This window comes from Triturus cristatus, chromosome 2_1 (assembly GCF_964204655.1).
Source record: "Triturus cristatus chromosome 2_1, aTriCri1.1, whole genome shotgun sequence".
NCBI lineage: Eukaryota > Metazoa > Chordata > Amphibia > Caudata > Salamandridae > Triturus > Triturus cristatus.
This window is the reverse complement of record NC_140581.1, coordinates 665,356,384-665,377,774: the sequence shown is the minus strand read 5'-3', so window position 1 is coordinate 665,377,774 and position 21,391 is coordinate 665,356,384. Positions and strand designations below refer to the sequence as shown.

The 21,391-nt window shown below is 47.8% G+C and overlaps 1 protein-coding gene across 2 annotated transcripts in view; it reads right to left on the bottom strand.

Annotated features, from left to right (window-relative positions):
- Window positions 1-21,391, bottom strand: part of MAN2A1 (mannosidase alpha class 2A member 1) — a 1,157,125-nt gene that overhangs the window by 438,789 nt on the left and 696,945 nt on the right. For both annotated transcript variants that reach the window (XM_085632583.1, XM_085632582.1), the window contains one exon: window positions 904-1,140. In XM_085632583.1, coding sequence (XP_085488709.1) covers window positions 904-1,140 — 237 coding nt within the window. The remainder of the gene's footprint in view (window positions 1-903; window positions 1,141-21,391) is intronic.

Sequence of the window (21,391 nt, the reverse complement as noted above, 5' to 3'; positions counted from 1 at the left end):
TTTAGCTAAGGAGAGGTGGGATGTGGTCAGGTCCCACTTTGCCTTTTTGTGTTTCCGGTTTGATACAAACTTCATATTACTAGATGACCTTGATCCCTAAGAGGACATGTTGGTGGATTAGTCTTCACAGCCGGAACAGGTCAGCCCCTTGACTGAGAGAGGGTCATGCATGGCTTATTTAAATGTTTGGGCACATACAACTTTGCTTCTTGGCCCTGCATCACCTGGAGGTGCATGAGGACAACTTCGCCATACAACTAGGAGTTGTGCCTGAAGCCCAAACATCAGAGGCACATGTTGTGCTGGCTTGTCACCAAGATCTGTTTACAACAGTCACAGCATAGTTTGCCCCCTATAATTTTGGATGGAGGCATCATTCCATTGCACAGTAGAATTAGTTTGAAAACTTTTCAAACTGCCGAAAAAAAGGGAGCGGAGCTCCAGATCCACGTTCGTAGGGGCAGAAAAAATGGAATGGATATCACAGCGTTCATGGGTGGTGCATATATGTGGCTCTGCTTTGTCATTACCAGGTTTCCGGGGTGGAAGAAGTCAAACACGGAGCCACACAACACCACCATGCGGCGCAGGATCACTGCTGTGAAAACATCTGTAACCCATCTGAAGCTTGGGTAATATTCTACATGCGAGGAATCTGCTGTTAGAAGCATCCATCAGAATTATGTTTTTACAACTCTACCTGATCCTGAAAACTTTGAAAGGTTTAACCCAGGCACACCAAATCCTTTTATTAATGCCCATCTTAGGAAAAACACACATACCTTCTTGCATTGCATATTTCCCCCCCGAAAAATCAAATAAATAAAATTAAAAAAACCCTATGCAGAATACACACAATTCGCAAATGCTGATATTAAAGGTTGTGCTGATGAACCTACATACCTCTAAAAGACCCGACAGCGCGGAGAAGTGAAGTTTTAGGTATACATTTTCAATTGTTATTTCATCTGCTCCATTTTGTATCTCTTTTATCTGAAACCGTTTCGCTGCATTCACTCGGTTATCGGTCTGCCCACTAGTGAGCAGCACATAATCAGCCAAAACCGTTTCTGAACTCAATCCTTCGACAAGCTGGTAGATTGATAACCCGAAAGCTGGCAGGTGTGCTGTGAAACAAATCTGAAGAAAAACAGAAAAGATATTTAAAACTGAATGATGTTGGAGTCAATGCATGAAAGTGCAAATAATTATTCACTCTAAAACCTTATAATCGATTTACATGCAAATGTTTAAAATGACAAACTGGAAGTTGCCAATAGAAGCAAGAGTTACATACCTGTAACATTAGTTGGCCAGTGAGGAATCCTTTTCAGATTTCAAACTTTAAAATTATTCACCACTAACAGGCTGAAGGTCACCAAAAACAAATAGAAAAAAACTTTTTCCATCTCACAATTTTTAGGAGGATTTCACAACAATTGGACAAACAGAAAAAAAAAAGTACTAAATACTGCATTTTTTAAAAGGAATATGCTACTTACCAGTATGCATCTGTTCTTGGCATGTAGAGCTGCAGAGTTGTACACTTAGCATAGATCGCCATCTGGTGTTGGGCCCGGATGTTTGCAGTTTGTTTTTGTTCTTTGGACAGTCTTTGGAAGTCACGAGTTCGGTGACTCCTCCTTCGGTCCGTACTGCGCATGGGCTTCGGCTCCATCCTCAGATTGTTTTTCGCCAACAGGGAAATGATGGAGCGTAGTAATAACAGTGAGAAACCCATGTGTGTTGTATCTAAATAAGATGTACTGGAATGGATACAGGTAGCCGGGGAGGCGGGTGGGCGTGTACAACTCTGCAGCTCTACATGCCAAGAACAGATGCATACTGGTAAGTAGCATATTCCGTTCGAGGCATATGAGCTGCAGATTGTACACTTAGCATAGATTATATAGCAGAACCCAACCTTAGCGGCGACCACCGGTATCCGTTGCAGTGGTTTGAAAAAGTGTCTTTAGTACAGCCTGGCCCACCCTAGCTTGCTGCTTGGAATGCACATCTACACAGTAATGTTTTGTGAAGGTGTGCGGTGTTGACCATGTGGCTGCTTTGCAGATGTCATCTAAGGGTATATTCCCTAGAAAAGCCATAGAAGCCCCTAACTTTCTTGTAGAGTGGGCTTTAGGCGGAACAGATAATGTTCTTTTTGCCTTTTGATAGCAAATTTGTATGCACTTTACAATCCACCTAGCTATCACTGATTTAGAGATGGGGTTGCCTTTGTGTGGTGGAGAGAAGGAAACGAACAATTGTTTAGTCTTCCTGAAGGGTTGCGTTTGTATGTAGTACAGCAAAGCCCTTTTAACATCGAGTGTGTTAGGCCCTCTCTGCAACAGATTGAGGTTGCGAGAAGAAGACAGGTAATTCCACCGATTGATTGAGATGGAAGGGGGAAATGACCTTGGGCAGAAACTTCGGATTTGTGCGAAGTATGACCTTGCTGTGATGTATTTGTAGGAAGGGTTCCTGTATAGTGAACGCTTGTATTTCACCAACCCTTCTAAGGGAAGTGATAGCTACGAGAAAAGCTGTTTTCCAGGTGAGAAACTGTAGCTCACATTTATGCATTGGTTCGAAGGGCGGACCCATTAGCCGTGTAAGAACTAAATTTAGATTCCATACAGGGGAAGGTGGTGCCCTGGGAGGAATTACTCGTTTAAGGCCTTCCATAAAGGCTTTAATAGCGGGCACCCTGAACAGTGATAAATGCTGTCTGTTTTGTAGATAAGCAGCAATCGCTGCTAGGTGTAGGCGTATGGATGAATATGCCAGGTTACACCTGTGAAGATGGAGCAGATAGCATATGATGTGTTGTATGGATGCATCTAAAGGGTTGATTGTATTGTTACGGCAGTAAATTACAAATCTTTTCCACTTTGCGGCATAGCATGCTCTAGTGGTAGGACGTCTGGCTTCCATGATGATGTTCATGCAATCAGGGGGAAGGTTAAGGTATCCAAATTCTAAGATTTCAGGAGCCAGATCGCAAGGTTGAGCTGAGCTGGGTCCGGGTGCCTGATTTCTCCATGGTTCTGGGTTAGTAGGCATGGGGATAGGTGCAGTTTTTGATGTGGTACCACTGATAGTTGTAGTAGTGTGGTGTACCACGGCTGCCTGGCCCATGTTGGAGCTACTAGGCGTATGCAAATCTGCCTGACCAGTTCATCCATATCGCATTGCCCTTGGACAATGGGTGTGGGTATCTGGCGGCGAAGCTTGGGCATTTTTTGTTTTCGTGGGTGGCGAAGAGGTCTATCTGAGGATGCCCCCACTGTTGGAAGAATGGGTGAAGAACTTGTGGATGCAGTTCCCATTCGTGTATTTGTTGCGTTTGTCTGCTGAGCAGATCTGCCATGGTGTTTTGTACGCCTGGAACGTGCTGTGCCAGGAGAAAGATGTTTTGGGGAATTGCCCATCTCCATATGCTCTGGGCTAAGCGGGAGAGCTGGGGAGAGTGTGTCCCCCCCTGTTTTTGGATATAATACATTGCAGTCATGTTGTCTGTGCGAATGAGGACTGCTTTGCCCGAAATCTGTTTTTGGAAGGATTTTAGGGCTAGAAAGATCGCCAAGAGCTCCAGATGGTTGATGTGGAGAGATTTTTGCTGTGGCGTCCATAGACCTTGCATTGTGAGGTGTAGGAGGTGCGCTCCCCAGCCGGAGAGCGATGCGTCCGCTGTTAGAATCACCTGAGGAACCGGGTCCAGGAACGGCCGCCCTTTGGAAAGGTTTGTGGTGTTCCACCACTGCAGAGAGTGATGTGTGCGGCCGTCCACCAACACCAGATCCGTCAGCTGACCCTGGGCCTGGTTCCACTGTTGTGCTAGGCACTCTTGAAGTGGACGCATGTGGAGTCTTGCATGGGGCACTATGAAAATGCAAGACGCCATCATTCCTATGAGCTTCATAAACACTCTTGCTGGAAGAGAGTGTTGAGGGAGGAATGTTTTGCGTAAGGCTTGAATGCTTGTGATTCTGGCCGAGTTTGGATAGGCAATACCCTTGGAGGTGTCTATAGTGGCCCCGAGATATTGCTTTGTGTGCGATGGTATGAGGTGGGACTTTTGGTAGTTCACCGTGAAGCCTAGCTGGTGGAGCATTTGGATGGTGCTGTTTGTATGTTGCACACATTGGTGGTAGGACGCGGCTTTTATCAGCCAGTCGTCTAAGTAAGGGAAGACGTGAATGTGTTGACGTCTGAGGTGTACTGCCACTACCGCTAGGCATTTGGTAAACACCCGTGGTGCGGTGGTAACCCCGAAGGGGAGAACCGTCAATTGGTAATGCTGCCCGTCCACCACGAACCTAAGGTACTTCCTGTGAGAGGGGTGTATTGGAATGTGAAAGTATGCGTCTTTCAGATCCAAGGTAGTGAGAAAGTCTCCCTGACAGAGGAGCGGGAGGACTTGTTGTAGGGTGACCATGTGGAAATGGTCTGAATGTATGTAGGCGTTTAGGGGCCTGAGGTCCAGAATGGGCCTGAGGGTCCCGTCTTTCTTTGGTATTAAGAAATATAGGGAGTAGACCCCTAGATTTTGCTGATTGACGGGGACCTGCTCTATAGCGTGTTTTTGGAGGAGGGAGAGTACCTCTTGTTTGAGCAGTGTGGAATGTTCTTGAGACATTGGACGGTGCCTTGGTGGGATATTGGGTGGGGTAGATGTTAGCTCGAGACAGTACCCTGACCGAATGATTTGGGTCACCCATTTGTCCGATGTTATGGACTCCCATGCGTGGATAAAGTTTTGTAGCCTGCCCCCGACCGGAGTGGGATGGTCTGGGGGGAGCGGAGGGAAGTCATTGTGCGGGTGGGGTAGCAGAACGGGTGGTGTTAGTTTTGCCCCTGCCCTTATTGTTGTTGCCTCTGTAACCACCCCTTTGGTTGCCCTTTGAAAAGGTATTTTGAGGAGGGGACTTGTAGGAGGTAGAGGCGCTGTCGGTGGAGAAGCCTCTGCCTGTGCCACGAAAGGATGAGCGTCGAAAGGAACGTTTAGAGGCTTGTGTTTGGAGTGCCCCCATAGACTTTGCTGTGTCTGTGTCCTTTTTCATCTTTTCCAACGCTTCGTCTACCTTTGGCCCAAAGAGAGTTTGTTGGTCAAAAGGGTGATTGAGTATAGACGCCTGGACTTCAGGCTTGAACCCTGAGATCCTGAGCCAGGCATGGCGACGAAGCAGGACACTGGTATTTATGGCTCTAGAAGCAGTGTCGGCTGCATCGAGGGCACACTTAATGGAGGTGTTTGTAATTAGTTTACCCTCCTGTATCAGGTCATGAGCCTTGCGCTTGTGTTTTTCGGGAAGGTGCTGCATCAGAGCCTCAAGTTCGTCATAGTGTGCTCTGTCATAGCGCGCAAGTAGCGCTTGTGTGTTTGCAATGCGCCACATGTTTGCAGCTTGGGAGGCGGTACGTTTGCCAGACGCGTCTAGAAGTTTCGATTCCTTGTCTGGCGGTGGGGCTTCTCCTGAGGACTGGGAGTTAGCCCGCTTTCTAGCTGTGGAGACAACTAGGGAATCTAATGGAGCAGGGCCCTTAATGTATGCAGGGTCTGTGGGTGCCGCCTTGTACTTTTTCTCTATTCTAGGGTTTAGTACCCTGGCCCTGACAGGGTCTTTGAATACCTCTGCAGCATGCTTGGTGACACCCTTAAGCATGGGCAAAATAGACGTGGATTTGTCCTGAATGTCAAATGTGTCCAGTAGGAAGTCGTCTTCCACTGGTTCGCTGTGCATGTCCACCCCATGGTAGTGTGCTGCTCTCTGCACTAAGTGGTGAAACCCTAAGGAGTCCTCCGGAGGAGACGGCCTGGATGGGTATAGGTCGTCCTGAGGCATATCAGGTATGTCAGGGTTGTGGTAGTCTTCCCATGGGTCTGGGGTCCCCGGTGGAGTGGGGTCCATTGGGGCGTCCGCTGGGTCATAATGTGGGTCCCCGAAGTCCGGATCTGGGGACGGGGTCGGGGAGTGATAAGGTAAGGGTGGCGGAGACCTGGGAGGGGGAGGGGGTGGAGGAGGTGGAGGAGGCAGAGGAGGAGGTAGTGGGGAGGGCACTCTGAGGGGAGAAGTGGCAGAGTCCTTCCGTTTGGGTGGTGGAGGAGGAGCCGGAGTGTCAAGGCGTCTTTTCTTGACAACTAAAGTCAATAGCCCAGTCTTTGGATCTTTAGATAGAGTCTTTTGCAAAGGGTCTGGTGTAAACAGAGCCAGTGGCGTCGAATCGTCCGCTGGCGCCGATGATTTCGGAACCGAGGGCTTCGATGGTTTCTGTGCGCCATGCTTTTTTGGGGTCTCCGGTTTTTTCGGCGTCGAAGGAGTTTTCGGCGCCGGAGCGTCGGTGCCGACGGATTTGTGTTTGTGTTTGGTCGGCACCGAGAGTCCAGGCTTCGGCACCGGTGGCTTCGGAGTCGAGCTGGGTATCCCTTTCTTCGGTGCCGAATGGTGTTTTTCGGCACCAGGCGTCGGCTGGCTCGAGCCCGAGCTGCCGTGAGACTTCTGAGGCTTCGACACCGGGCCCGAAGGTGGGGTGATAGAAGCTTTGTGCTTGGTTTTACCCAGGCCTGCAGGCGAGGGTGTAACCTGAGTCTCTTTGGTTGTGGGCGCGGGGGTGGGGGTGGGAGGGGGTACAGTACTCACGACCCGCTGCGCCGGTGTGATGTCCTCCACGTCGGAGTCGTCGGCCTCGGAAGCGCTGACGACGTCGTCCTCCTGCTCGGTGTGTAGTTGCCCCGAAGCTTCGGCGCCGTCTCCGAAGATGTCCGGTGGAGCTGCGGACGATGAGTGCGCCATGGTGCGTCGAGCTCTTCGATCCCGGATGGTCTTCTTTGATCGAAAAGACTTACAGGCGGGGCAGTCTCTGGCCTCGTGTTCTGGAGAGAGGCAAAGGTTACACACCTGATGGAAGTCGGTGTGGGGAAATTTAGACCCACATTTTGGGCACTTTTTGAACGGAGTCCTTTCCATCGGCCGGGACCGGAGTCGAGGAGGGCCCGAAGGCCGGTGCCGATGTACGTGATGGAGAAAATTGCCGCTTCGAGAGATGAAGATGATGATGAAGAAACTCGAAGAAACGAGGATTTTCCGTCGAGGCTGGAACCGTAGAAGTTCGAAGCCGGAGCACGAAGTATCACATCCGAGCCCGATGGCGGAAAAAAACAATCTGGGGATGGAGCCGAAGCCCATGCGCAGTACGGACCGAAGGAGGAGTCACCGAACTTGTGACTTCCAAAGACTGTCCAAAGAACAAAAACAAACTGCAAACATCCGGGCCCAACACCAGATGGCGATCTATGCTAAGTGTACAATCTGCAGCTCATATGCCTCGAACACTATTTTTCACAATGAGATGGCCTTTCTTCTCAAGGGATAAAGAGACAACAGCCTCAGGCAGCCATTTTACCTCAATTCTGTCTCCAGGATACAGATGCATCCCACAGACCTCATTTTAGGAACAGATGGAAGAGTGGCTATGATTATGGGCATAATTCCATGATTCTGAATATTCTCACTTGAAAAGCTTTTGGTTCTCCAGCAAGGGTTCCCCCGCAGATTTATAACCTTTGATTTGAATCTAAAGAAGAGAGCCAATCCGGGAGGTGAGAAAAATACAAATGATGTTTCAATCAGACAAAAAGATCCCTGAGAGATGCTTCTCCATACAAAGATTGGTGTGCACAAATGTATGCGCAGACATCCATATGGCTGCCCTACAACTGTCCAAGATCAAAAGATTACAAAAAAGAGCAACTGTAGCTGCCTTACCTTTTTGTTGAGTGCACCATGATGAACCACAATTGGTCATGTACTTTGACACAACACAACTCAATGAATTCCACTATCCTTCAAGAGGCATCCTACCTATTTACCTGCTTGCCAGCATTACCCATAGCATATCTTACTAATAACTACCTATTCATTTTGGAAAACTTTGACAATTTGATGTAATTTTTAAAAGCGGTCTCAAATATAAACTGCTAAGGGGATGTTCTAGCAGAGTTCCTGGTTTCTAAAAGAAAGCAAACTAAGAAATGGTATAATTTAAATGGATATCTGAAATGCCGTTGGGCATAAAAAGCAGGATGGGTGCTGTAGGACTACTTTGCTACAATAAAATGTAGCAAACAGCTCATCAACTGAGAGAGCATGTATCTTAATAACCATGCTAGCTGAGGTTATTGCTAGGGTAAGAACTCTATTTTACATTAGTGCATTGGCTCAAACTGCAATCTCACAAGCCTTCAGTGTACAATAATGAGCTACCAAATAGGAATAGGCTTCAAAATGGTGGATAAAATCTTAAGCCCTTAAAAAATGTTCTAGACATCTGGCACCTTAAAAAACAGAAGTTGCTAGGCAGCTTTCTTTAGGCAGTGTAACAGATACATAAACCCTAACACAGCCATAGAGTAACCCAGACTTGGCTAAAGGCAGCAAATACTATGCCACTGCCTCTACCCGATATACCGGAGGGCCATATATTTTGGAAACAAACAAGGAGGAATGGCCCAATAAGAAGAGGAGCAACCCAGCAAGTAGCCCTCAATATCAGTGTGCCCTTTCCTTAACACTGCTAAAACTGAATTCAAGAAGAAAAAGTATAAATTTTGATAATGAGCAAGTCCTTGATTGAATGTTGCTGTTCAATGCTTTATTTATTCAATACATTGTACATTTTAAAGAAATAATCCGGTGGCAATAAAAGTGTGGACTTTAAACGAGTTCAATAGTATCCTAAGGAATCTATTGTCGTAACAGAAGATAAGTCAACCCATGTTTCGCAGCACTAATAAATAATTTGTTGCTTTTTTGGGGGCTTAAAGGACAAGTTACTTACGTTCAGTAACAACTTATCTAGTAGAGACATAGTCTAGCCGCAGATTTACCTTAGAATTCTCCACAGGTGCCAGACTGGACCCAGAATTAGTTCCAGCAGAACCTCCGCGCGGCAGTTGAGGGTACCGTGAGACTCCTTATCGTCATTGTCTATTGAATGTGATGTCGACAGAGTCCATATAAGCCCTTCCCCGACGTGCTGAACGTCAGTTTCTTCCGCAACTAATTTCTGTGCGCAAACGCAGAGCCACGACAGAAACTGGCTATGGAAACAGTGTGCAAAAAAGATGGATACATCTTTGAATCAACCACTACAAGTGGTAACGTACTATACAATGAATTGACCACCCCACATGCTAATGTCACTATATAATAATTTGAAGAAACAGATCTTGTAGGCAAGAAGAAAGCAGTTTGCAGAACGGGGAGGATGGGTGGGCCAGAAAGGAATCTGCAGCTAGACTAAGTCAGAAAATGCGTTACCAAAGGTACGTAACTTGTCGATCTGATAGAGACATCTACCTGCTGATTCCTTATCTTAGAATTAGATACTACAGAAAAATCACCTAAAGGTGGGTCTGCAAACTATCCTTACCAAGAAATATGCACATATAACCAACAGGTCTACTGAAAGACAGAAAAGACCAGTGGAGTGAGAAAATCAGATGAAAAAGACAATACACATAAGCAATGTGGAAGAACCACAGACAATAATAGTAAATAAGAGAGAAGTGAAAGCATGGGTAAGCAGAACCCATGGTAATGGAAAAACAACGTGGCGAAAGACACTAATTAATATGATTCAAGATATTACTCAGACCTAAGGTGGTAAATGAAACCATGAATAGCTGAGGGCCAGAAGATCAGGGCCAAAGGAACCATCACAGAGCAAAGCTCTGCATACCAACAGCAATAGAGACTATCTTGGGTGAAAAAACCGAGAAGAAATCTTGAACAAATTGACAGTAGAGAAAGTGCAACAAATCAGCGAGGATAAAAACAACCAGACAGAGCAACACCACTAGAAACACCCAAGAGAGAACCACAGAGAGGTGGAGAAGAAAAGCAATGCATACATTCTGAAAGAAAGCAACAGGAAAAGGAACCTTGTGATAGAGAATACAGGGGTGAACTGGGCCTAAAATAGGATAAGTGAGTAAAAGCCAACTATTGGAAGGCCTAGGCAAGCGAAACGGTGAAGGCTATCAGACAAAGCAGAAGCCGATGAAAAAGTAAACAAGCATTGGCATAGCCAATAGGTCTCGCTTTTGGGATCTTATAAGTGTTTAGCCATGCAACACTTGATGTTGTTTAATGAAGGATATTGTGCTGCATAACTAAACACTTACAATGTCCCAAAGGTAAAACCTATTGGCTATGCATTGGGGTGCCTTTTAAGTGTTTAGGTAGAGTTATTGACTTTGCCAATGTTTCTAAGCTGTGCTGTAGAGAAGTGTGGCTGCTGTGCAGCATGCTAAGAAGTTGTAATTAAAAAGTGTAAGAAGCACCGAGTGATGCTGTGGTGTCGTTGAGTGATGCTGTGCTGGCCCTGAGTGATGCTGTGGTAACCCTGAGTGATGCTGTGCTGGCCCTGAGTGATGCTGTGGTGACCCTGAGTGATGCTGTGGTGGGCCTGAGTGATGCTGTGGTGGGCCTGAGTGATGCTGTGGTTCTGCTGACGGATGCTGTGGCGATGCTGTTGCGCTGCATAGTGATGCTGTGGTAGCGCATAGTGATGCTGTGGTAGCGCATAGTGATGCTGTGGTAGCCCCGAGTGATGCTGTGGTGGCCCTGAGTGATGCTGTGGTGGCCCTGAGTGATGCTGTGGTGGCCCTGAGTGATGCTGTGGTGGCCCTGAGTGATGCTGTGGTGGCCCTGAGTGATGCTGTGGTGGTGCTGAGTAATGCTGTGCTGATGCTGTGGTGAAGGTGAGTGATGCTGTGACGGCCCTAAGTGATGCTGTGATGGCCCTAAGTGATGCTGTGATGGCCCTGAGTGATGCTGTGGTGGCACTGAGTGATGCTGTGGTGGCACTGAGTGATGCTGTGGTGGCGCTGAGTGGTGCTGTGCTGGCCCTAAGTGATGCTGTGGTGGCCCTAAGTGATGCTGTGCTGGCCCTAAGTGATGCTGTGCTGGCCCTAAGTGATGCTGTGCTGGCCCTAAGTGATGCTGTGCTGGCCCTAAGTGATGCTGTGATGGCCCTAAGTGATGCTGTGGCAGCCCTAAGTGATGCTGTGGCAGCCCTAAGTGATGCTGTGGCAGCCCTAAGTGATGCTGTGGCAGCCCTAAGTGATGCTGTGGCAGCCCTAAGTGATGCTGTGGCAGCCCTAAGTGATGCTGTCGTGGCCCTGAGTGATGCTGTCGTGGCCCGGAGTGATGCTGTGGTGGTGCGGAGTGATGCTGTGGTGGCCAGATTGATGCTGTGGTGGCCAGAGTGATGCTGTGCTGGCCCTGAGTGATGCTGTGGTGGCCCTGAGTGATGATGTGGTGCTGCTGACTGATGCTGTGGTGATGCTGATTGACGCTGTGGCACTGCAGAGTGTTGCTGTGGTGGTCCAGAGTGATGCTGGTACTGGGGATCGCATCAGTTAAAGTTACAGACCCTATGTTACTGTAACGTCTGCCCGCCTAAATATCTTAATAATAACTTCAACACAGCTGAACAGCTCATCTTAAACACGAGCCTCAGGTGCTATACTTGACGCGATGTCTGCTACCAGAAGGCACAAGTGTTTAAGAAATTAAGCCCGCCGACCAATGTGGTCTTAAGTAAATAACATTACGCTTTTGGAGACTGCCTATAAAAACACGGTCCTTTGGGTGTCCAAAACTCCCAACTGTGACCATCAGGAGGCTAATGAATAAGGTGCAAATAAAAGATAAGTATGGATGTGCTACTCTCTCATCACTGCATCAATGTATGAAAGTGAAGCTAAACTTCCCCTCTTTACCCCGCGGACCACACTCTACACCCACACTTGCAGCCAAGCATGCTCCAGTCTACAACAGAGCGGAGAGAACGAACCCAACGCAGCCACAAACGGCAGCATGGGCATATACAACTGTCGTTATTTGATGACAATAACCAATAATTCCCTTGTGAACTGATTCCTGAAACTACATCCACAATGTATTCGCCACTGAACAACGAGTGCATAACACTCAAGAATAACCCAGCTGAGCAAGGCAGCAAACACAAAAGGTCCATGGCCAGAAAGAAATACGATATGTATGAAACATGCACTGCAAGGAGTGCATGGAGCAACGCACCAAACCACGCCGATCATGACTGCCAATGAGGACGTTATCGATGATAAAAAAAGGTGGACAGTGTCACATTAGGCGCGCTTTAGCAGGACCAATCTGAAGAATGAAAATGCTACTTATCCGTAATTTGTACAAACTGCTACCACGATAAAACAAGAACTATGCTGTGAGGCATGAGAGACTGGAAGTAAGAAAGCTGGACGGTGGCAGACAGGGCGCACGAGAAGAACTAACAGTAAACGTTGCGAGTGAAACACGGGGGTGCGAGGGCAAGGTCCGACGGCGCTGGAACTGGGAGCAAGGAGGGCATAGGAGGGAAAGACGGGAGAAGACGAAGGTGAGGCATAGAGGGGAGGAGCCAAGGTGCAGGAGAAAGGAGAGCGCGAGTGTCACAGAGGAACTGTGGAAGGGGAACGAGGAGACAGATGGACGGACGCGAAGAAGAGAAAGGGGAGGGAACAGAGACAGGTGAGAGGTGTAAAGAAGGTAAAGGGCGCGTTGTGGATGGGGAGAGGGAGAGGATAAATGAAGGAGAACAGGACAAAGAGGCCCATGGAGGGGTGGAGCAAGGCGCACGCGCGCTTGTGTGCATAATCGCAAGCTGGTGGCAGGGGAAAAGCCTTTGGTTTGGTAGCACTTCGAAATGCCACTGACAAAATGTCTCGGCCACACCAGCGCATGCGCTGGATCAGGGGAGACCTAAAAAACAATAGTCCCATAGAGAAAAGAAGCTGCTTAAAGCATAAGGTCCAAAATTCTGAACCAACAATGAAAAAGACAATCGAACGGAGAGGCAAGTAAAATAAAAACAATACATATTCATTAGAGGTACAGCAGTTCCATAAACTACAATAATCATCAAAACTGAATGTAGCGCGGGGCAGGAATAACACGTGACACTGTGGTAGGCAGTAAGCACTTTTATTTGGTCTCTGGGGAAAAAGCTCTCAATCAGGTGCATAGACTGTGTGTCCGATAGCGACGTCATCTTCAGGGGGATCGATTCTTCTCCCTCCTTGGCGTCTTCCTTAACGGGCTTCCCTCAGGGACTCCCATGCACAATAAAAAAAAGAAAAGAAAAGGCACTGACGTTAAGGAGTGAGGATATCTTCACCAGCCTATTTGGAGTGGTGTATGGGGGGCAGATCGTCACCAAAGAGCAGTGGGTGTGGGGCACGTCGGGGTTCTTTAGGTCGCAGCCTCTGTATGCTGCGAGGACTCAGAAGCCTGCGCGGCCCTAGCTGATGCTGTCTCCACCCTCCTCCCTGTTCCCAAGAGGCGCGCTCGTACCTGTTCAAGCCTCGTTCATCCGGGAACGTGGCAGGGCGCTGAATGGAGTCGTTGGCCTCCGGGCTTCTCCGCGTCGCCTTCGTCTGGGTCGCTCCAGTTCCTTCTTCCTTCTCCAGGAGTTTGGCTTCTCGGTTCTGTCTCAGTGGCTCTCAGCCTCTTCCTCCTTCTGGGGATCACCACACCCACGATGGTTCCAGGCGGCCATATCCGGGGCTGATGGCTCAGGATCCCACCCCCAGGTGACGCGGCAGAAATCATCCGGCTGCAGAGAGTTAAAGGGCCAGTCCTGAGGGTCCTGACACTTGCCTTGCTCGTCCCAGTAGCGATCCGTAATCAGGGGCTGTAAGGGAAAGAGAGGGTCGGGCCGGTGAGGTGTGGCGTGACACAACTGCCTGTGGTGGTGGGGGGCTGGTTCCCGACACTAAAGGAAAGAGAAGGGCAATATTGTAATCCCTTAATGAAAGGAAAAACAAGGGCCAGGACCCGGTCCTGTGCATAATATGCCAAATGCAGTGCCTCCAAAGAATTGAACCAACAGCAGTAAAAAAAAAAAAAGCAAAAATCACCACAAAGTGGGAACAAATGACCTGGCAAATCTGAATCTAAGCAGTAATGGCGAGAAAAAGTATGAACAGACCGCCATGTAGCTGCTTTGCAGATTTCTGCTATGGGAATGTTCCTGAGGAGGGCCGTAGTAGAGGCCTTTCCTCTGGTTGAATGTGCTTTAGGCTTTCCCTGAAGAGATTTATTAGCTAACTGATAGGCTAAATAAATGCAGGCGACAATCCACCTTGAAATGGACCTCTTAGACGCTGCTAAACCAATATTAATAAGACCATAATTGACAAATAATCGGTCCGTCTTTCTTATATCTTTGGTCTTGTCCAGATAAAACTTCAACACTCTCTTAAGGTCTAAGGAGTGTAAGGCCCTTTCAGGGGAGTAGAAGGATTAGAGAAAAACGTAGGTAAAGTAATTCCCTGATTAATGTGGAAATCTGAGACAACCTTAGGCAGAAAACCAGGATGAGTCCTTAGAACTACCCTATTTGAATGAAACACAGTATAGGGTTCCTTACAACACAATGCTTGCAACTAGCTGACTCTACGAGCAGACGTCATAGCCAACAAGAAAGCTACTTTCAAAGACAAGTGCTGCAGGGAGGATTTGTGTATTGGTTCAAAAGGTGCTCCCATCAGTTTGGTAAGGACCACATTGAGCTCCCACGGAGGAGAAGGGGCTCGTACAGGTGGATACACCTTTTTCAACTCTTCAAGAAAATCTTTCACCACTGGCATCTTGAAAAAAGAACCCTGCGTAGGTGATTTCCTATATGCCGTAATTGCTGCTTAGTGTACCTTAACAGATGTGAATTGCAGGCCTGACTTAGCCAGATATAAAAGATGAGGCAGAATGACCTGTTCTTGTCCTCTAACCGGGTCATGACCATTATTCAAGCACCATATGTAGAAACGTTTCCACATGAAAGCGTAGGAAGCCCTGGTAGAAGGTCTTTTAGCTTCCTTAAGGATGTTCATACAGTCCGCCGGCAAGTCTAGGTGTCCATACTGCAAGACTTCAGGAGCCATGCTGTCAGCCTGAGCGCAGGAAGGTTGGGAAGAAACACTCTCCCCTGGCTCTTGGACAGCAGGTCCGGACGGCAAGGCAACTTCCGGGGTGGGACCTCCGAGAGTTGTAGAGGGTCCGGGTACCACCACTGGCGTGGCCACTCCGGAGCGATCAGAATCATTCTGGAGTTGGTCTTGTGCCGGGATGAGAGGTAGCGGAAGAAAAGCTTAGAGTAAGCTCTGAGACCATCTTATCAATAGAGCATTCCAGCTTGAATCTGGTTGGTGAAACCTGGATGCGTAAAAGGGGCATTTGGCGTTTGTTGCGTCTGCGAACAAGTCTATGTCCGGAACCCCCCATCTTTGAAAGATGTCTTGAGCTACCTCGTTGTCTAGCACCCAGTCGTCCGCTTCTACGAACTCTCTGCTTAGGAAGTCTGCCTGGACGTTAAGAACGCCCGGGACGTGGACCGCCGTGATGGTGAGGTGTCTTGCCAGTAACCACCTCCAACTTGCTTGTGCCTCCTGGGACAGAATTCTGGACCTGGTGCCACACATGTGCAATCGGGCATTGGGGACGATGAAAATGCAGGAAGCCATGGACCCCCAGAGAGAGGACATTTGTCTGACCGTCGGGTGGAACGTCCGTAGGAGTTCTTGGCATTTCATCTTGATCAATCTGAAAATTTCTCCACCGAAGGACACACGCTTACCTCCACGGTGTTTAGCGACGATCCTAGGTAGTGAATGTTCTGAGTCGGGTTGAGAATCGATTTTTTGAAACTGACTCGTAGGACCAGCTTGTGCAGAATCTGGAGACTGAAGGAGAGATGCAACTGAAGTTGGGCTGGAGTGGAACTCTTCAGAAGCCAGTCGTCCAGGTATGGATAAATAAATATTCTTGGCCTGCGAAGAAAAGCCGCCACCACTGCCATGCACTTTGAAAAAGTCTGTGGGGCTGACTTGAGTTCGAATGGTAGAACTCGGAACTGATAATGGCGCAGAGCAATCTGAAAACGGAGAAATTTCCGATGTTTTCTGGACACTGGAATGTGAAAATAGGCGTCCTGCAGATCTATGGAGCACATCCAGTCTCCTTGAAGTAAATGAGGGAAGATCTGGTGCAGAGCAAGCATCCAAAACTTTTCTTTGCGGATATATTTGTTCAAAATGCGTAGGTCCAGAATTGGTCTGTACTCCACTGTAGGACCTCTTTTTTCGAACAGGAAATATCGAGAGTATATCTCCTGGCGCCTCTGATGAACAGGAACATACTCTATGGCTTTCTTCCGCAGAAGATTGTTTACTTACTCGTGTAAAATGGGATGACACAAGGAGTCCTCAACTCGGAGGAATCGATGGTGGTGGGGTCTTGAATCGTAGCAGATATCCATTCTTGACAATATTTACCACCCATTTGTCGTCGGTTATATGTTTCCACTCCTCCAGATGACCAGCAAAACTTCCTCCTACCGGAGTGGACATCGTGTTTAGAGGAAGCACTTCCTCATTGCTTTGATGGTTGCTTTGAGGTAGAGGTCTGCTGCTTACTGCTCCCTCTTCCTCTACCTGGTCTTCATTGGTGAAAAGGAGACCTCTGTTGCTGTTGATGACCCTGCGACGACCACTGAGAGGTTTGACCCTTCTGCTGAGAAGGGCGTTTATCGTAGGAGCGAAAACGCCTGCAAAATTCTTTCTTTTTCTCAAGCCCTACAGCTTTCACTGTGTCCAATTCTGCTTTCATCTTCACCATTTCATCGTCCGCATGCAGACCGAAGAGAGAAGACCCATTGAATGGTAGATTGGTAATCTTCCGCTGTACCTCAGGCTTAAGGCCAGTCAACCGTAGCCACGCAGAACGCCTTGAACAGATACCATGGGAGTAACCGTGGGCAGCCAGATCAGCCGAATCAGCGGAAGCACTAATAACCTGATTCGCCACAAGATCTCCCTCTTGCAGTATTTCCCGAAAATCTTGCTGATCTTCTTTAGGGAGTTTGTCCACAAAATGGCCCAGAGAATCCCATAAGAATCTATCATCTCTCCCCAGCAGAGGGGAGGCACTGGCGACCTTCATGAAAGATGCTGATGTGTTGCACATCTTTCTACCCATAGAGTCCATCAATTTGCTGTCCCTATCTGGAGGTGTCGAGAAGGAAGACATAGAAGAGTGAATCTTCCTAGTCGCTGCCACAATGATGGAATCTGGAGGAGGATCAGAGCGGAATAGTGGATCTTGATCAGGAGCCTTGTATTTGTTCGCTATCCGGGAGGGCACAGAACCCACCGTTGCTGGTGCCAGAAAAGTCTGCGTGGCAAGCTCGATAATGCCAGGGACAAGAGGCAGTAAAGGCCTGACTGAAGAACGGTGATGGAGAGTCTCAAAAAGCACCGAGGAGGAAACAGTAGGTACCGACATAGTAATGTTTAACTTGCTCGATCATCTACAGAGTACCACATTGAAGGTTATGAGATCATCAATTGGAGACACCAGCAATTTCCCAGAACGCTATACTCTCCCTGCCGAATTTGCTGCTAATCCTTTTTGCACATTTTGCGCGATTTTAGAAATCTTTTAATGAATGGTGTGACTTAATCTGTCTTTTAAATGAAACTTCAGTTTTTTCACTGCTGCCTGAAAACTGTTTCTGCTCATTTTTAAATACTTTCTTTGTATTCCTGACTTGTGGGAACCGGGGAATTTCGTTTTTATGCTGAGGAATTGTTTGGAGAGGGTGGGGGAATCGAACCCTGACCTGTGAGGGTGCTAGTACCGACCACCGCCATTTTTTCCTCGACGGTGCGGTCTAGTTCTTTTCACCCTGGTCTCATTTAAACGGGACGCGGCGGACGCGGCGCTGGCGCGGCAAAAGCAAGTCTGTCCGCGCCCGTCAGCGTCCCGGAGGCGCCCGGCATGCTGCTTGCGTACCATCAGGTCAGGATAAATTTGTCTCCTACAGTAGAGATAGTCTCTACACCATTGGTAGGAGTTTGAGTTGTAGACCCCACTTTCTTGTGCAGGGGAAACATAACCACCTGTCTTGCGATCACTGTGAGTGGAGACCCCCTCTTTATTCCAGGAAACACAGCACTAACCTTAACATGTGCACTTACAGCACTAGGCGGGACGGTGTTGGTAGTTATGTGAAGGAATTCCTACTAAAATACTTGCTCGGTTAAACAACATGAACTTCAACTCCATGACCTCTTAGTTGATTCTACCCCTGATCTGCTGATCCTAATGGAGACATGGCTGACTGAAGCATCCAATCCTACGATTCCCAGTGCAATCCCCCCTGGTTACCTTATTCTGAGAAAAGACAGAGTCGAAGGTAGAGGAGGGGGTGGGGTGGGGGGAGCCTTGATTTACTGGAGTTTCTTTAACTGTGCTGTGTTATCCACTCTGGAGTTAGTAGGAGCTGAGAGCTTGGGCTTTCTTCTAACTATCTCAGCACAACAGTCTATTGTTGGCCTAGTTATCTATCGTCCTCCGGGGCCAGCCAGAACATTTCTAGAATCACTCAGCCATGTTATTTTCCCCATAGCAGCTAAATATAGCCATTGTCTAGTTCTGGGGTACTTCAATATACACATGGATAATAATTCTGATCCAGAGTCAGTAAGGTTGTATGAATGTATGTAGATACTGAATATGACCCTGTATCTCTATCTCCCTACCCATGAGAAGGGGCATACGTTAGATCAGATTTTTTCATCTAAAGAAATTGAAATTGACGCTCCCCTTCCCTTAGTCTGGTCGGACCATTGCTTGTTAGGTTTTAGAGTTTCCAGAGAGCCTGACAAGCATCTCTCTTTAGGCCAGGATCGTGTTAACAACTACAGACCTTTCCACTAGATTTCCCCAGAGGCAATGCAGAAAGCACTAAGTCAATATCCTATTCCTCTGAGTGGGAACCTAGAGGATGATATGCTCGCCTTAGAACACTGGCTCCAACTACGCGCCTTGGAAATGGCTCCCCCTACTATGAGGCCAGTTAAAACTAACCGAGTCACCGCCCCTTGGTTCTCGGCGGCCCTGAAGGCAAGTAAAAGTGAGTGCAAACGGCTTGAAAGGAAATGGCGGGCGAATTATAATTCTATAGACAAAGGCATTTACAAGCAGGCCTTGAGAGAGCATTACAGAAATGTTCGCGAGGGTAAGAAACTTTTCTTCTCCACTAAAATCGATGAGGCTAGTAATAAGAGCAGAGAACTTTTTAACATCGTAAAAATGTTTGCAGCTCCTAAGTCCACAGGCAGCCTGTTTACGCCGACTAACGAATGGACTAATTTGTTGGCATGTTTCTTCCATGCTAAAATGAAAACTATCCAATACTTTTTTGAAACAGAGCCGCTAGCTCCCGTTGCGGCCACTGTTCTAGCGCCTGTTGCTAGGCGTTGCACTGACCCATCTTGGTCGCAGTTCCCTGCTTTTTCTCTTGAAAAATCCCTCTCAATTATGAAGTCCCTCAAATCCGGTTCACCCTCTGACCCCTGCCCGGCTAAAATGCTATAATCGACTGCAGAGGTACTCAATCCTGCATTAAATTCTATTCTTAATACTGCTCTTTGAGAGGGCCTTATGCCTCAGTCCTGGAAACACGCCAAAATACTCCCGCTGCTGAAAAAACCATCGGCAGACCCTGCTGCAGCCTGCAATTACAGGCCCATTTCTCTACTGCCTTTTTTCTCCAAGGTCTTAGAGAAATATGTCAATATGATCACCACAGAGTATGTGGAGGCCAATCATCTACTTCATTCCAGTCAGTCCGGTTTCAGGGCTAACTTCAGCACAGAAACTGCACTACTGGAAGTTGCTGAAGCTATTAAAACCCAATTGGATAAAAGAGGCAATGCGGTACTGGTGTTGTTGGACCTCTCTGCTGCCTTCGACACCGTACCCCATAATAGACTGCTAAGCAGACTTGAGGAGTGCGATGTCGGAGGCGCTGTATTGAGCTGGTTCACCTCCTTTCTTAAAAACCGTAAACAAACTATTTGGACCCCTCCTTTCACCGCCGATATACTGCCTATGAATGTCGGAGTTCCTCAGGGCTCAATTTTGAGCCCTACTCTATTTAATTTGTGTATGGCCCCTCTCGCACTCATGACCGAGAAGCATAGTGCGAAAATAATTTCATATGCGGACGATACCCAACTGTTGTTCACATGTGAGATGGGGGCTGAGATCAGTGGCAATGCTAATAAAAACTGTTTATCCAAGGTTTTTTCCTGGCTCAGAATTAACCAACTGAAATGTAACTCAGACAAATCTGAGATTATCTTCTTTGGCTCCGGACCCTGCGATGTTTGGCTTAATTGGTGGCCGCAAGATATGTCCCCCCCTTCAGCACCAGTGACACATAACTAAAAATGTAGGGGTTAAACTGGATTCTACCCTCTCAATGAAGGCCCAGATACAATCAGTGGCCGGAACCTGCTTTGGGTTGTTGAGAATGCTGCTAAACTTCCTCCCCCTACTTCCTGTCTCGCATAGAAAGACGGTCGTATAGGCCTTGGTGATCTCTAGGCTAGATTATGTCAACTCCCTCTACCTAGGCCTTCCTGCGTATCTGGTCGGCCGTCTTCAAATGATCCAAAACGCTGCGGCCAGAGCCATCTTTCTGCCAGGTCCCAGGACACACACGACCCCTTTGCTGGTCTCCCTGCATTGGCTCCCGGTTCAGAAACGGATTCATTTTAAATAATTGTGCTGGTCTTTAAAGCCTTCCATAAGATTGGGGCTCCTTACCTCAATGAAAGATTTCAACATTACATTCCCCAACACACTCTGAGGTCTTCCGCTCAGCTTCTGAACTTCACTCCTAAGGTCAGGCTGTCGAGGGTTGGGGGCAGATCCTTTCAAGTGGCAGCTTCTCGTTTATGGAACTCTCTGCCACTCGGTCTCAGACAGGCGCAAGACCTCCTCGCGTTTAGGCGGAAATTAAAGACCTGGCGGTTTCAGCTGTAAATCTTTCGGATTACTTTTCGCAAGCAGAGTTTCTCTTTCTGTTAGTTGTTGCGTAGTCTTTGTTTGAGCGCCGGGACACTCCTGGGAGTAGACGCGCGCTTTAAAAGTGACATATAACATAACATAACATATCATAACACTCTTGATGGAGGCCTAGATGTGAAAGTTGGAGAGTAATCTCTCCTCGAAGACCTGGTACAAGAAGAAGACCAGGTGGGAGACCTCTGTCGCCTTCTCTTCGGTGAAGAGTGATAAGAGTGAGACCTGTCCCTTGAACGGACATGACAGGAACGCTGAGAGCGCGATCTGCGTGGACTGCTTCTTCTAGAAGACACCACCGTTGGTGATCTTGACCTTCGTGTTGTTCTCTGTGGAGCCTCAGTATGTGACAGAGATATTGGCAGGCGTGAAGGAGAGTAGGTACGGGAATAGTCCGAACCCGGGCAACTGAGGGC